Below are 14121 nucleotides of genomic sequence, written 5' to 3'. Positions count from 1 at the left end.
GCTAATGATGTGGTATGTCCTGTTGTGTGTAGTCGGAAACACTTTTCTTGACCTGAATAATAGCTCAGAAAGTTAGAAAGGAGCCAGCGTGGAAAAAGTATAATAGGGCGTGGAAAGACGCAGGGGCGAATTAAGAACTGAAAGACTACAACATTGGCTTTTTCAAAGAAAAGTCTGTGCTCGTGAGTTTATACACTCAGTGCTTTGCAATTTCATGATGTGAACTCCACCCTCTCTTAACTCAAACCATTAGCAATACAAGATCCATTATAGGAAAGTGATGCAAGAGCAAAGAGGCCCTTTCTTAGCTATTAGAGGTTAAATAGTTATTTACTATTCAGACTCTGTAGTTAGCATATTATCGTATGCTCTTGCTCCTCCAGCCCTTTCATCTAGTTACCCTGCTGTAGAGATGGCTGACTGGCTGCGAGGTTCGGGGATTTTTTCTTGCTTGTCTGAGGAAGGGTAACAGCTGAAGGGAAACCTTTAATAAAATGGAAACAAGAATGCTGCACACTCACTCTGAGCGCTTCTGGAGTTGGATAGGTTTATTAGAAAGTATAATGTATCTCCAGTGAAGTGTTCTCTGATTTGTTTAGTAAGTGCCAGAGCTGAAGCTCCAGAGAGACTTGGGCTATATTTAGCCTAATCGCGAGGCAACACCTTTGTAAAGTAGGTAATGAAGCCTGATAAAACCTTGAGTGCCTCACTCATGAGCTGCCTGCAGACTGGCTGAGGGCAGGTCACTGGCTCTGCTGCTGCCCTGCTTAGGTGGCTTTTGTCAAGTTAAAGGATTGCTTCGTGCCTCAGTTTCCCCATCTGTAAATAGGTCGTGGTGATCCTGCCCTCCCCTTGTAAGTACTTGGGGTCTGTTGCTGTGGGGTGGTGCATGTGAGCTACTGATAGCAGCATTTTACTGATAGTAGCATTTGCACAATGCTTCGGTGGTTTGACCTGCTCTTGTTTCTCTTCTTTGTCTTTTTCTTCTGCATTTTAAATTTAGAATGTGTCTCAAAGGGCTTTTTTGTTTTCCTGTTTTCCCTCATTGCTGTTTTTTTGCCCTGTAGATTTAACTTTCCTCTATTTTTTCTGTCCCTCCATGTTTTTGTCCCTTGTATATCCTGCATGTTCTTTCTGGCAGTCATTTCTTTTGTTCACCAGTGTCTTCCTCTTACTGTTCCCGTCTGTCTTCAGAGCAGCATTTTCTCTCCCCTCCATCCGCTGGGATTTCCTTTTCACCTGACTCATCCCCTGTCGGTACATCCCCGCTCAGTCACGCTCTCCTTGCGCTTCTGCTCCAGGAAACGCAGCCAGCAGGGAAGGGGACTGCCTGCTCATCCCATCTCGGGGGACACCCTCGAGTCCCCGCTCGCCTACTGCCTCCTGCTGCGCCTGGATCGGGCAGGGTATTTTGGGAAAAGCCTGTACGGGGGCGTCGAGGAGCCCCTTACTCCCTGCTCCCCTTTGCCCTTTCCTGGCTTTTGCAGCAGAGCTGGGAGGTTTCCTGCTTCCTCCCCTGTGCTGGGTAAGCAGTGAGGGTCGGCAGCCCCTCACCGCTTTCCCAGAACATGGGAGGAAGCAGGAACCCTCCCGGCCCCGCTGCAGAATTCCCGGGAGCGGGTGCCGTGTCCTCGGAAGGCGTTGCACTGGAGCAGCCGGTTGCTGCAGGGAGGAGCGGCTGCGGGGGCGGCAGCAGCACAGTCAGAACAGTTCAGAGATGGGCAGGGAAATGAGATGGTTGACTTGAGGCAAGGTGAACGATTTCAGAGCAGGGAGGGGGGAGCGATTTCGCGTCTGCAGTCTGCTGCCACTTGATCGTCCTCTGTAATCACCCTGCGCTGGCTGGTCCTGCAGGCACGGAGAGAGGATCTGCGGGCTGAGCTGTGTGTTGGAGGTGGAATGGGGCTGCTGCACTTTGAGCTGCCGTGGTAAACACTCTTGCTCAAGCACAGTGAGGGAAAGGAAGAGTGTATGGTGTAGTTCCCTTTTCTAGCTGGTTTTCCTCCAACGGCACAAAGGAAAAAAACCGACAGAACACAAAATCATCCTTTCTTGTGTAATTAATGATTGTTTTAACTTGTTTTGATGGAGGAATTACATTAGTATTTATACAGTTCTGGGGGCTTGGTGTTTGGGTGTTTTTTTTTAGTTTCTTAATTTTCTTTTTTTCTTCTCAATAGACATTCAAGCCCTTGGTTGGAAAAAGTGTATACAATTCAATTACTGCAGTAGAATTCCTTGTGGACAAACAACTGGATTTTATAACTGAAGATAGTGCCTTTCAGCCCTATCAGGTAAGAAATTTGGTTAGTGTATAAGTACTATCCATTTAATTTAACTAAAACTCATGTTTTTATTATTTTTAAGTGCATTTTATGGCCAAGTTCTGTGTTACAGGAACAATTTCCTATTCATTATTGGCAGAGATTGTTGCTTGTTTTGTGAAAGATTGTATTGGATACTGTATCTATAGATTCTGGTGACTCTGATCTTGTCAAGGAGTGCTATGCAATTAATATTATTGAACCATCCTTAAGTAAAATACCTGACCCCTTTAAAGGTTAACCAGTACTATTAATTGTAGAGCAAATAAAAGACAGTATTTCTCCTTCTGAAGCTGAGCTTTCATATCTAGGGCTTTGCATAACTACAGTGATATCCCGCTTACTGATTTTTTTCCTCCTGAGAATGAATAGCAGAAAATGTTGTTTTTAAGCCTGTTAAGATTTCCAGTATCCTGTATTTCAATGCGTTCTCCATTAATTAGAAACACATTAATAAATCAATGTAAGTGTATTTAAAGAACAAGAGAATCAGTCATTCCCTCCTTGCTTCAGAAGAAGGTCTAAAAATCTCTTCTGTGACAAATAGAAAAATATTTGATACTTCAACTCGTGCTGAACTGATTGCAATTAGAATAGCCATAAATTCTCCCTTAAGGCTTGGATGGTACACTGCGGTGATACAGAAATAGTACTTCGAGACTCGCAATAACAGATGGCTCTGAATAAATGCTACGTAATTTTGTCCTGACACCCCTTCTTCCCTCCTGCTTCACCAAGATGCTTTTTTTTTTTCCAATACCAAATATAGAGCTAGAAAAAGAGAAGCAGCTGAGAGAGAATCCTGGGGAAAGGAAAGGGAGGTTCGGTTGATGGAAGGGCTGGTGCTTCTGTGTGTCTGTGGTGGGGAAGCCAAACGAGTCGAACGCTTCTTGTCAGGGTGAGGTTACATGTTATGACTCGAGCTGCTGGAACAGCTTGGCTCTGCTGCAAAGAACACTTCCCACCATCAGACCCCGCGCCAGCACCTTCAGCCTTCTAAACCAGCACAGCCCTGATTTCCAAGCACGGGAGGGGGGGACATGGCGCGGGGGAAAGCCTGTGATGTGAGAGAGCTGAGCTGGATTAGCCCAGGGTGCATCCAGTGCTGCGGCTTCCTCCACAGAGGGGGTCAGGATGATGCAACACGGAGCGGGATATCCTCCTTTGGCAGCAGCGACCTCTTAAATCAGCTGAGCCGTGAAGTGTAAATTCGCCCTCAGAGTCCAGCTGCAATCTTCCAGATTCATTTTACAAAGTAAATACTGGTGCTGGTGTGTCTGTCCTTTGCCTGAAATATGTCAAGATCATGTCTCTGATAATGCTCATTCCAGTAACAGTAATCAATCTCCTTTTGGCAGTGGATCATTTCTGAGCTGAGCAAAACAAACTGAACATATGAGAACGGCTCCTTTTGTTGAGCAATCCTACTGCCAGGCCTGGCTGGCACTAACATAGTGATGCTCTGTGCATTTTAGGCTCTTCAAGGAGTCTTTACTGATAGAGCATTAGACTCAGAAACACCTTAATTTGGGAAGGTGCATACAAATTGAAGGTATCATTTTTGAAAGTGTGTCATGTGAACAGCTGGCGTCATATTGTCTTGAAATTAACAGCTTTAGCAACTTCACTTCTCAAAGAGATGTTGACCAAAAACTGGTACAAAGGTGTAGTTTGCCAGAAATAGTTCCTGATAAAAGCTTGGCCCCCATTTTTGACATGTAGAAGGGCAATTCTGTGTGAGAGATGAGGCTGTTTCCCCCTCTCATGAAGCAAATCGCTGCCTGTTAAAGCCCGAGATGGAGGCTGTTGACCTGAGTCCATCATAAGTAGTTTGGTGGCAGGTACCTAACTTGCCTGGTTAACGTTACAAGAAGTTTGCTGATGGAGATTCCTTTAAGTACTAAAGCATCTCGAATTTGCATTTTAACTGGATATTGCTTGGATATTGAATGTAGAAACATAAAATAACATTGTGCTCACTGCTGGACAGTGCAAAGATTTCTTTATTTGAATGATTATAGGAAGTTTGAGAAATGTCTTTCATAGAAATGTCTCTGCAGGCCTTGCAGTCTCTCATTGCCAAGTTTTACAAGTTAATTGTACAGGTAAGAGCTTTGCTGAATGATAATGTCTTTAGGAGAACAGAAACTATTTTTTTTTTAAGTATGGGAACAATTACATACCAACAGGGTGTTAGACAGAAATCTTAGCTTGATCACTGAGACTTATTTTCTGCTGAAAGATACCTGGAGTGGGAGGATTGTCTCAGTTCATTTTCCTTGTTATTTTTTGTTCAGGCTGGAAATTACATTCCTAGCCATCAGCCACTTAATGCAAGGTGGCTTGTATTTGTATCTTTTTTCTGGAAGATCTCTATTTCCTTTGCCATAAAAATTAGTCCTAGATAAATATTTGGTAAACTTCCTGTGGAAAATCTGTTTTTCCATAAAAAGGGCCTTTTTGCTCCCTTATTTCTTCTGGAATAGCATTGATCTACTTTTGGCCTGTAGACAGAACTGAGGAACCATTCTTTGCAAAGATGAGTTAACTTTGAGTCTTCTGAAATGTGTTTAGTTTTTGGTTTAAGCTCTCAAGGCTGCACATTTTCAATATGAATTCCTTAGAGACCGTGGTGACCTAAACACTTTTTATTGCATTTTGCTGTTAGTGCCTAAAATTCCAGTACCTTTCTGCCAAAACAAACAAAAAGTCTGAATCTGTGTGGGAAGGGTCCATTTCACTTCAGATACAATTCTTAACTACTGAGTAATTTTTCCCATCGTTGTGTATACTCATAATACTAGTAATGGGCAGCAGACGAGCATTTGGTATGAATTCTGCTCAGAGCAGTTCTGATCAAGAAACACGGTGCTGTTTCACACAACTGTTTGGCCAAAGGGCTTCATGAATAAGGTGCTGCTGTCCAGTTTGAAGGTGACAACTGCTCAAAGCAAAGAAACCAGCACACTTGGCATCCTTTCAGGCTTGGCAGGAAAAACAAAGTTTGAGTAGGCAAAGAACTAAATTACTGTCGTTACCAGAAGTGGTTCTTCCAGAACAAGATTAAAGAGACTTTGGCAGGACTCACTGGGGAATCGCGAACCGTGCATTCCCATGCCATGTCTGCTCTTTGCATAAATAAACATGTTTCAATTGTTAAGAGATTCAGCAACCTTCATAAGAGCTAGATGAATATCATTATTACAGTAGGGTGTGCAGCTGCATTGTACTAGCCTTCCATGTCTGCACAAGGCTTTCTGTAGCAACTCTTACACTTGTCAGTGAATTTGTTCTTTACTGCTAAATGTGCATGCGATTTTTCTTTTCCTTTATGTGTGTACTGCTCAGAATCCTACCCTTCTCTGTAAAAGTTCCTTGGATTCTGTATGCGTGTGCCTTAAACACCAACCTACAACTTGTTTCTGGTGGCTTTTACCTCTCTTGCTTCATGGAGGATGTAAACTGTATTACTCTATGTAAAACTTGTGTGTGACTGAGTGACTCATTCATTAATTTGGGATCGTCAGACCATTTAGTCATGTAGTTCTTTACGGTGGTGACAAGAGGATCTTGAGAATGAAGCAGATATGAACATTTGCTGTGGTGCTTTGTTTAGCAATGAAATGAAAATTCTGTCCTTTTCAGGAAATGATAGGCATAAAATTTGCAACACACATGTTCTGTGTCAGACTGGTATCTGTAGGAAGTGTAGTCTTGATATGGGACGTATAAGTTAGGTCCTTACTATGAATTCCACTTTGCATTCATGATATATCGTGTGTGTTTTGTGTTTAAGTAAAAAGTCACAAGTGTAGTGGGTTCTGCAGTGGCTCTTGGTACAAACTGAAACTTAAGACGTTTTCAAATATGCTCATTATTAAAATATTTTAAGCAAAACTACAGTAAGTCTACACATACAAGTGTGACCTCAGTCAAATACTTGGAACCAAAATTGTTTTCTGTAATAATAAGTTATTTGTACTGTGACATCTATGTGTGTGTCTGTTGTGTTGCACATAGTAAGTTAAGCAGCAGCAAAGCTAATCATGCCTTAATTTGTTTAAGCATCGTAGTTTACTTGAAGGACTATAGATGGGGATGTGAAGCATTAAGGCTCAGCATATGGTATGTGTGACCTCATCAGAGTGGTGTTTTTGTCTGGGTGGTGTTTGGCAGTACCCGTCACGGGCAGTGTTGGGCTGAGTGTGTGATTCTGCTGTTACTGGCCTAAGCAGCTGGAGTCAACTGCATTATACTTTGGACAAGCAAATAAAGAATAACAAAAGTGGTTTATATCATGTTTTTCCATAATAAAATACACTTGTGGAAAGATCTGGAAAGAGTGTCCTTTACCCAGGCAGTCAGTGCATTTCAGCTGTGTGTCTGGGTAGGACAGAGCGGGGTACATGATAGATTTTATATTTCCAAATATGTACATAATGTGTATGATCATGCATTTCCAAAGCGTTTCTGAGCACACAGCACTGGAGCAAATGTGCACAGCTGAGGCAGGACAAGGAATTCACATGAATTTCCTTCACAATCATTAGACTTCCTACAAAGGGCATTTTACCACTAAAGGAAGAAGAAGGGTGAGCTGAGTCTTCAAAAAGTTCTGTCGCATATTTGGTTAAAAAAAAATAAAAATTGTATAAGAATGAATGAAGAACACACTTCAGTTCCTCTTTATGGTGAAATCTCTCTTCAGACCTTACACTCTCCTTCAGAATTTTTCGGGAGACAAGCCTGGTTGCTTTATTGTTTCAAAATGGTACAGTCTGCATGTCTCCCTCTGTGCTGAAGGTTGCAGATGTAAAGATAGGGGGATGAGAAATCCCCGTGGGAGGTGTTACACACGCAATGATAGGCACCTGTACTTTGCTCTTCTAAACGTGCGTGGCATGTCTGAGAGCTGGCAGATCAAATGTCTAACACACCTTAAAGATTGTTGAAACAGTAATAGTAATAAACTTTCTCACTAATCACGAAGTAGCTATGTCAGGTGCAGGACTGAATATACACTAATCTTGATGTGTTAGAAACTGTGTGTGCTATTAAGAATTGAACGAAGAGCATTGGGCAGCTCCAGTGCTTTGCTTTTCTGTTTGTTATAGGCAGACGTTGGATATTTCAGGCCTGGATGCTTTTGGTTTTGTGACTTGTTTGCCTGTCAGAGCAAGCAAGCAGGGCTTGTGTAGTAATTGCAAGCACATGAAAAAATTCTTTAAACATCTTAAAACAGGGATAAAATAATATTTTTCTGTCTGTATTTTAAGCACCCATAATCATATGTGGACTCATCTTTCAGACTTCTCTTACTTTTAAACTTCAGGCTTAAAAATAGCTACTGCAGCTGAAAATTGCTTTTCCCATAAACTTGCAGCTCCCCTGACAGGCAGGCAGGAGCTTTTGGGTTGGTCCGACCCTTTGAGGTTGACAGGAGCAGCCCAGGCACTCCTGGTGCCGGCCAGCTGGCGGTGATGGGCATCATGTGCTCCCCTCCTGCTTTCGGTTCCTCTGTGGGCAGCCCAGGCACACACAGCTTTCTGCATCCTTAACTCTTCTCAGCGTCATGCTGGAGAGCTGTCTCTGCTCTTTCCCATGTCTCTGGTGTCTGGACCACCCATAAGGAGTCCAGCTGGCTGCTCTGGCAGCGCCGTACCGAGCCATGGTCTAAACAGCTTGTTACCCACACGTCCGTGTTTGGTGTGCGGTTCCAGCGTGAGGGGGAGCAAAGGGCTGCGTCCAGCTAGAAGTGGGTCAGATGACTCATCCCAGGCCTCACTCCCAGGAACACGTGTGGGACAGAAGGGTTTCATCTCAAAGGGAGAGGGAGGAGGGATTGACACCCTCCATTTGTAGATTCAGAGGGAGATATACATCATCTGTCCTAAGCCTGTATTTGTGTCTCCCCTTGAAAAAGAGCTTCTTTCTTGAAAACCTCCTCTGCCTTCATTCTCGAAAGAAGTGGAAGAAAATCATACTTTCTGTTCTACCGTGATCAGTTAAGAAGTGAGGGCCTTAGTCACTTCTTTTGTCTCTCTCAGTAAGGTTTGACACAGGAGCAGAGTTCTTGCGTATCTGACAAGCCTTAAGAAGATGAGCAGCATGGAGGGGTGGCCATCAGTCAGCAGGGGGGGTGACAGAGCTGCCACAGGAGTGTGGCCCCCTCCAGGTGGGAGAAAGTTCAGGGGGAACTGCTGAAGGCTGTGGGAAGATCCCTGGGATAAGCTGAGGCTGCTACAATGGAAATGGCTCTCAAATCCATAGGAAAAGAGTTTTTCTTCCACTGTCATAGAGAAACATGTTCTTCCTACAATTTCTGAAAAATCATGGTCAATTCATTAATCCTACTCTAGGAGCTGGCATTGAAATAAATAATTTAAAAGTTCGGATTTCACAACAGAAGAGATGGAACAAAATTAGCTGCTTCTTTGAAGGCAAGGATCAAATCCTTTCACTGAAGTACTTTGGTACTACTCAAAAGCCAGTATTGGGATTACTGAATTTACAAATCCATCCAGTCTTTCTGGGTAAGGAATTTCCTGTGTTTGTGATCACAAGTGATTACTTCTTTTTGCCAGTAAAAGTCTGTGGGAAATACCACTCAGTAGTAAGAGAAGGGAACCTTTCCTTGGTTCTGTGTCCTTAACATTTCCATTTGATCTATTAAAAAAAAGGAAAGTTTAAAGTATTTTTCTTATGTGGTGTTCTTGACCAAGGCTTTTCTGTAATCCAGACACAAAGTCAGCTCCTAGAGAAGTCTGTTTCACATTATAACCAGGTGCTCCTTTGCCAGTGTGTTCTTGCTTTCCTGAGTAGTTACTGTGTGTTGGGATTGGGAATCCTCAGTGCTTTGGGGAACTCGGAACCCTGAATGAGGGTGAACTCCTGCACTCATGGGAGTCTGTCCCCAGAGCTGGAAGAGAGCAGGCATTCCTGCATTTCAAGTAGGGGGAAACTGAGTTTAATCGAAATGTGTTCTTACCATATTAAGCCTTATCTTGACTGATAAACACAGTAGCTCTTTGGGTGAAGTGCTCAGGGGTTTGTTTGCTTTCACTCCTCCCTCAGATACAATGTTCCTTTGTTCAGGGCTGCCACTCTCTCTCTCTTACAAAATGTATTTTTGAAATTACAACTAATAGACGTAATAATTTGTAGTCTGGGGTTAAAGCTCCATGGGAACTGCTCCACAGCCTTCAGCAAGCTACAGTTACTAGAGATTGAGAGCTATAGCAGTTCCAGGTGTGTGCACCTAATTCTTTTTCCAGGACAGACATGTGGGGAGAAACTCAAGTAATTTTATACCAACTTGAATTTTTAAAATTAAAAGCAAGTATGAATCTTACTATTTTCTTAGATATTGGAATAATTTTGTAAAGGGCTTGATGTACAGTGTGTTTCCTGATCAAACTACATTTATTTTTAACAATATACTAGATAATTAAATGTAGTTATAAAGGTTTTTTACTACCATTGTTTGTAAATACTGACACTTCCCCCTCTTCAATCTAGAAAACATTTCCTGTCTTTTGAATGGAATTAAAATTTGGCTTCCTGTTTTTGCTCTGTATCCCCCTTTTGAGTGTATCTGTCAGCATTACTGGCAGTAAAATCAGCTTAAATCAGGTTTCAGGGTGCATAACACTTTGTGGCTGGAGTTTAGTGCTTTTTTCTTCTTCCTTTTTTTTTTTTTTTCTTCCCCAAGTGATGTTTCATCTTGAATTATGTCTTTAATAGAATTTTTTTTGGTTCTGCGTGCTGTGAGATTTATCTATGGAAAAATATTGTGAAATAGATGAGCATTGTATCAAATTTAAACACTGAATGACTTTCCTAAGTCCACCCCAAGGAACTTATTACAGCAACAACTGAAACATCCCCATTTTCTGATTAGCAGTTTAGTCTTTCCTCTGAGCAGGACCATTATTCATCAGTTCTATAAAAGGCACAGCCACTGCTTTCTCTGGAGTTGCAGAGAGCTGTAGTGTTAATCCAAGTATGATATACATCCCAGCTGGTCAGACCTCTGTTATTTATAGGGAAAATTCCTAAAATGGCTCCAGCAGGTCAGGATGGAGCTCTCTGCTGGAAAAGAAAGCACATGAGGATGGTTGCATTGCTTCTGGTACTGTCTTGGAGCAGAGGCAGCATTTCCACACTTGTACACTGATGGGCTTGCTGTTGTATGCCCAGCCAGACCAAGGGTAGAGAGTCTCTGCACTGTATTCCTGGAGCCAGAGAAGTTTGTTCTTCTGAATGAAATTCTTTAAGAAAATGTACTAATTGTTTTTCCAACTTCTTTGCAGCACTGCCTTAAATTCTATTAGAAATTAACTTAGAAAAGTTCTGTGGAAATACAGTGGTACTCTTCTAAAATGTGAGAAAAATGAGGTTTGTTCTAAACTACTTTCATATTATCAGCATGTGGGCCAACACTGGTATGTATTATGCATTCTTAATCAAAGCCCTGAAAACCACTTGAAAATAAAACATTAATGTAATAGTAATGTGGTGGACTAAAGTCCACTGAAAGTCGGTTTCAAGAACAATTTGATGGTATCTGATGTATTCTTTCCACTTGACCAAAAAAATTGTTTAAAAAAATTTTTTTTTTTTGTAAGGATTTGTATTATGTCCATAATCCTCATGAGTTATAGGGGAAAGGAGCTGGAAAATTGTATGTTCCTCGAGTTCCTATCTAGTAAAAAGGATTGAGGATATCTGCAGAAGAGACTAGGTAACTCTGTGACTGCTGGTGGTAGTTCAAATTACAGAGCAGGGAGTCATTCACAAGAGGGATACACTCTGATGGATGTTTCTAGAAGATGGTGTTGGTTCTAGGATCTGCCATCAGACTGCCACATGCTGGGCAGTGTTTTACAGTTCTGAGAGATCTTTACCCTTCAATAGACTAAGCTCTTAGTTATCAGTGCTCACATCCAGGACTTTTGTGCTGCTGAGTAATGCAACTGGTGGTGGAGGTAACTACCCTGGTAGGAGAGGAATTGTCCAGTCTGTCATTTTCCATGGTGGTGGGACACAACTTTCCAACTCTGCTGGTTCCAGCAGTAACCTCTGCTGTCCCTGGTGCAAGTAGGATGTGTCTTCTGTAAAGTCAGTCTCTGAGCATGGCTGATGTCTTGGCTTGATTTCTGGGTGCATTAGACTTCATTTCCCCTAGTCCAGGCTACTGGTGATTAACAGAATGTGCTTTCTTTTTTGCTTGAAGATACCTCCATCCATACAACTTGTCCGTCAGCTCATGTGATTTGGGTCTTGTTGGATACCTTCTGAAAGCTGTTCAGAATTCATGGGGTGTCGGGATCTTGGTTTAAATCTTAATATCAATGTACAAAAGAGATTCCTCCAATTTACTCACTTAGCAGCTCTCCTTGTTAGCATTGACTTCGCTCTGCTAATTGCTTGCTCCAGGGAAGTGTCTGCACTTTGAGGTTTCTTTTCCCATAGTGGTAGTTGAGTTGCTTAGTGACTCAAAGGCTTGTTCCAGTATCACCACATGACTTGGGAGTTACTGGCTGAGTGGGGTAGGACCAGTACTCCCTCCCTGTTTTCTTTTACAAGTAGATAAACCACAAAATTAGATCAAAGTTGCATATTGCTGAGATGGTGATGATAGATGTGAGGAGCCGGCAGTGAGAAAGGGGAAGGAAATGTGATTCAGTAGAAAATGATAGAAAAGCAAATGCTTGGCTGTGTCATCACAATGAGAGAAAAGGTGGACATGGGGTAGTGCTGTTGACTTGACCTTTATTCGTTGTCTGGTAAGTAGTGCAGTCAGTCTGCACAGTGCTCCAGGTGGAGGCTGACAGCCCACCAGGTTTGTGGATTGGAGCCGCTTGTTTGGGGAAGTCTTAAGGTGAGATGCTAAAAGATGCCTGGCACTGGGGGAGGGTTTGCTTTTCTGAGCCACCCAGCTTGTCACAGAATGAGTAACATAACCCATGAGCATAAGGGTCATCTGGTTTTTTTAATCTCTATTTTCAAGTGCAAAACTATTGTAGATGTCACTAGAGCAGTTTTTAGGCTGTTTTATGACAACATCTGCCCAGCCCAGGTTTGGTTTTGTTTATCCATTGCTTGTTGCTTGCTTCCCTGCTGCATGTCCATCCTGTGTGCTGCTCTGATTTCCCCACTGCCTTCCCATACCAGATTATCATCTACAGACACAAGAATAACTAACTTGTTAAATGCAAGTTTTACAGCATGCCCATTTCACCTGAGACATTGACAGTTTCATAGGAAGGCAAATATCTGTGTTGTTTTTTTGAGTTTGTGAGTTAAAATCAGGGAGAATATTAGACTAAGAGTCAGATTTTTTTCCTGTATGTTTATGGTCTAACTTTAGCATATCTTTCCATAGGATAATCTTCCATATTTTTGATAGAAGTTTTCTGGTATTCTTGAAGTAGGAGTTACTCTTCCAGAACTGAACTAATTGGTGCAATGAGACACCTTCAAGCCTGAAATCATGACTTGGAGAAGTGTATGCAGACCCTGATCCCATAGTTCTCAAACCTGATAATTAAAATTTTAAAATCAGTGTCAACTCTTTAATTGTTGAACAGATGAAATGAGGAAGGGGTTAGGAGTGTATGGGGAGAAGTATTAGGCATAGGGAAGAGTGGGAAGCAGCAGAAAAATTATTGATACCTTTTCCTGAGAGATGTTAAGTTTACTGACAGTTGAAAAATCACTAAATTTGTAGTCCTCATCCTTTTTCCCCCCTCTTAGTTTTAAGTTCTCTGTGCAGAAGCATAGTTGTTGTCATTACACACTGAAAATAACCCTCATCTTGACCGTCTGTGGTCTGAACTCTCTATAAACACTTGTCCTTGGAGCAGCGCACGCGGAGCCCCTGGTTGGGTGGGGATTAGTTGTCCGGGTTGCGTGGCCTGGCCCGCACGCAGGGCAAGCGTCACTGCCGGCCGTGCGGCCGTGCCTGCGCGCACGTGCGAGCAGCGCTGACCTCGCCTCGACTTTGTTTCTGGTTTAGGGGTCAGGGCTGTGCCTTCAAGCTTGACTTAACTGGTTCAGATGTAGCCCAGCAGCTGCCGGGTTTGAATGAGGTAAATTGTGACTGTGCGCTCAGAACAGCAGAAAATAGGTCAAGTGTGGGTTGGGTTTACATAGAAAGCGCTGGCGTCGCCTGGTAAGCCTAAGCCTCTTCTCTGAGCTCAGACAAAGCCGTTTAAGGTAAACTGGGAAGTTACGATCTCCCCAAAAAACTTTCTAGCCTTTCTGGCCTCGGTGTTGGTGGCTGGCGTTGCCCTTGGTGAGGAGCCTGGAGCGGGAGGGAGAGGCTGCCCTGGTTGCAGGGCCACGCGGAGGGTCAGGTCAATGTGTCCCCGGAGCTGTTCCCTCTGGAAAGATGTTCCTGGTGTGGCTGTTCAGCACAGCACAGCCCTGCAGCCTCCGGGGCCTCTCTGACCTCCTGCCCACCAGCTGCAGCAATGTGGCAGCTGGGGTAGCCTTTCACTTGTCAGAAGGGAATAAGGAATATACTGTTTTACCAGGGGGTTATGCGTGCTTGTGTGTCTAGAAATGGGGCAAGCAACAGAAGATCTGTGTTTAGACTCATCTAAATTCGATTATTTCCCTGTAAGTTTTGGTGTGGTGTGTGTGGCAGCAGGAGTGCCTGCCTGGTGATACCCTCAGGGATGTCAGTTACTGCCAGGTTTTCTCTATTTTAGTTAAATTCTCATCTTCTGCCGCTGGAAAAAAAACCTTGCTAGTGTGGCAGAGCAATGCTACCAGTTCATAGGTGATGTTC

The 14121-nt window shown here is 43.0% G+C and overlaps 1 protein-coding gene across 7 annotated transcripts in view; it reads left to right on the top strand.

Annotated features, from left to right (window-relative positions):
* The window catches only part of JMJD1C (jumonji domain containing 1C), a 154570-nt gene that overhangs the window by 95014 nt on the left and 45435 nt on the right, over positions 1-14121 (top strand). For 5 of the 7 annotated variants that reach the window (XM_050305485.1, XM_050305492.1, XM_050305487.1 and 2 more), the window contains one exon: positions 2181-2294. In XM_050305485.1, the coding sequence (XP_050161442.1) occupies positions 2181-2294 (114 nt within the window). The other 2 variants (XM_050305490.1, XM_050305491.1) reach the window with 2 other exon arrangements.

This window comes from Myiozetetes cayanensis, unplaced genomic scaffold (genome assembly GCF_022539395.1).
Source record: "Myiozetetes cayanensis isolate MyiCay16 unplaced genomic scaffold, myiCay2020 scf10, whole genome shotgun sequence".
Lineage (NCBI taxonomy): Eukaryota > Metazoa > Chordata > Aves > Passeriformes > Tyrannidae > Myiozetetes > Myiozetetes cayanensis.
Note: the sequence above shows the minus strand (reverse complement) of the source record. Positions and strands in the feature narration are given on the sequence as shown.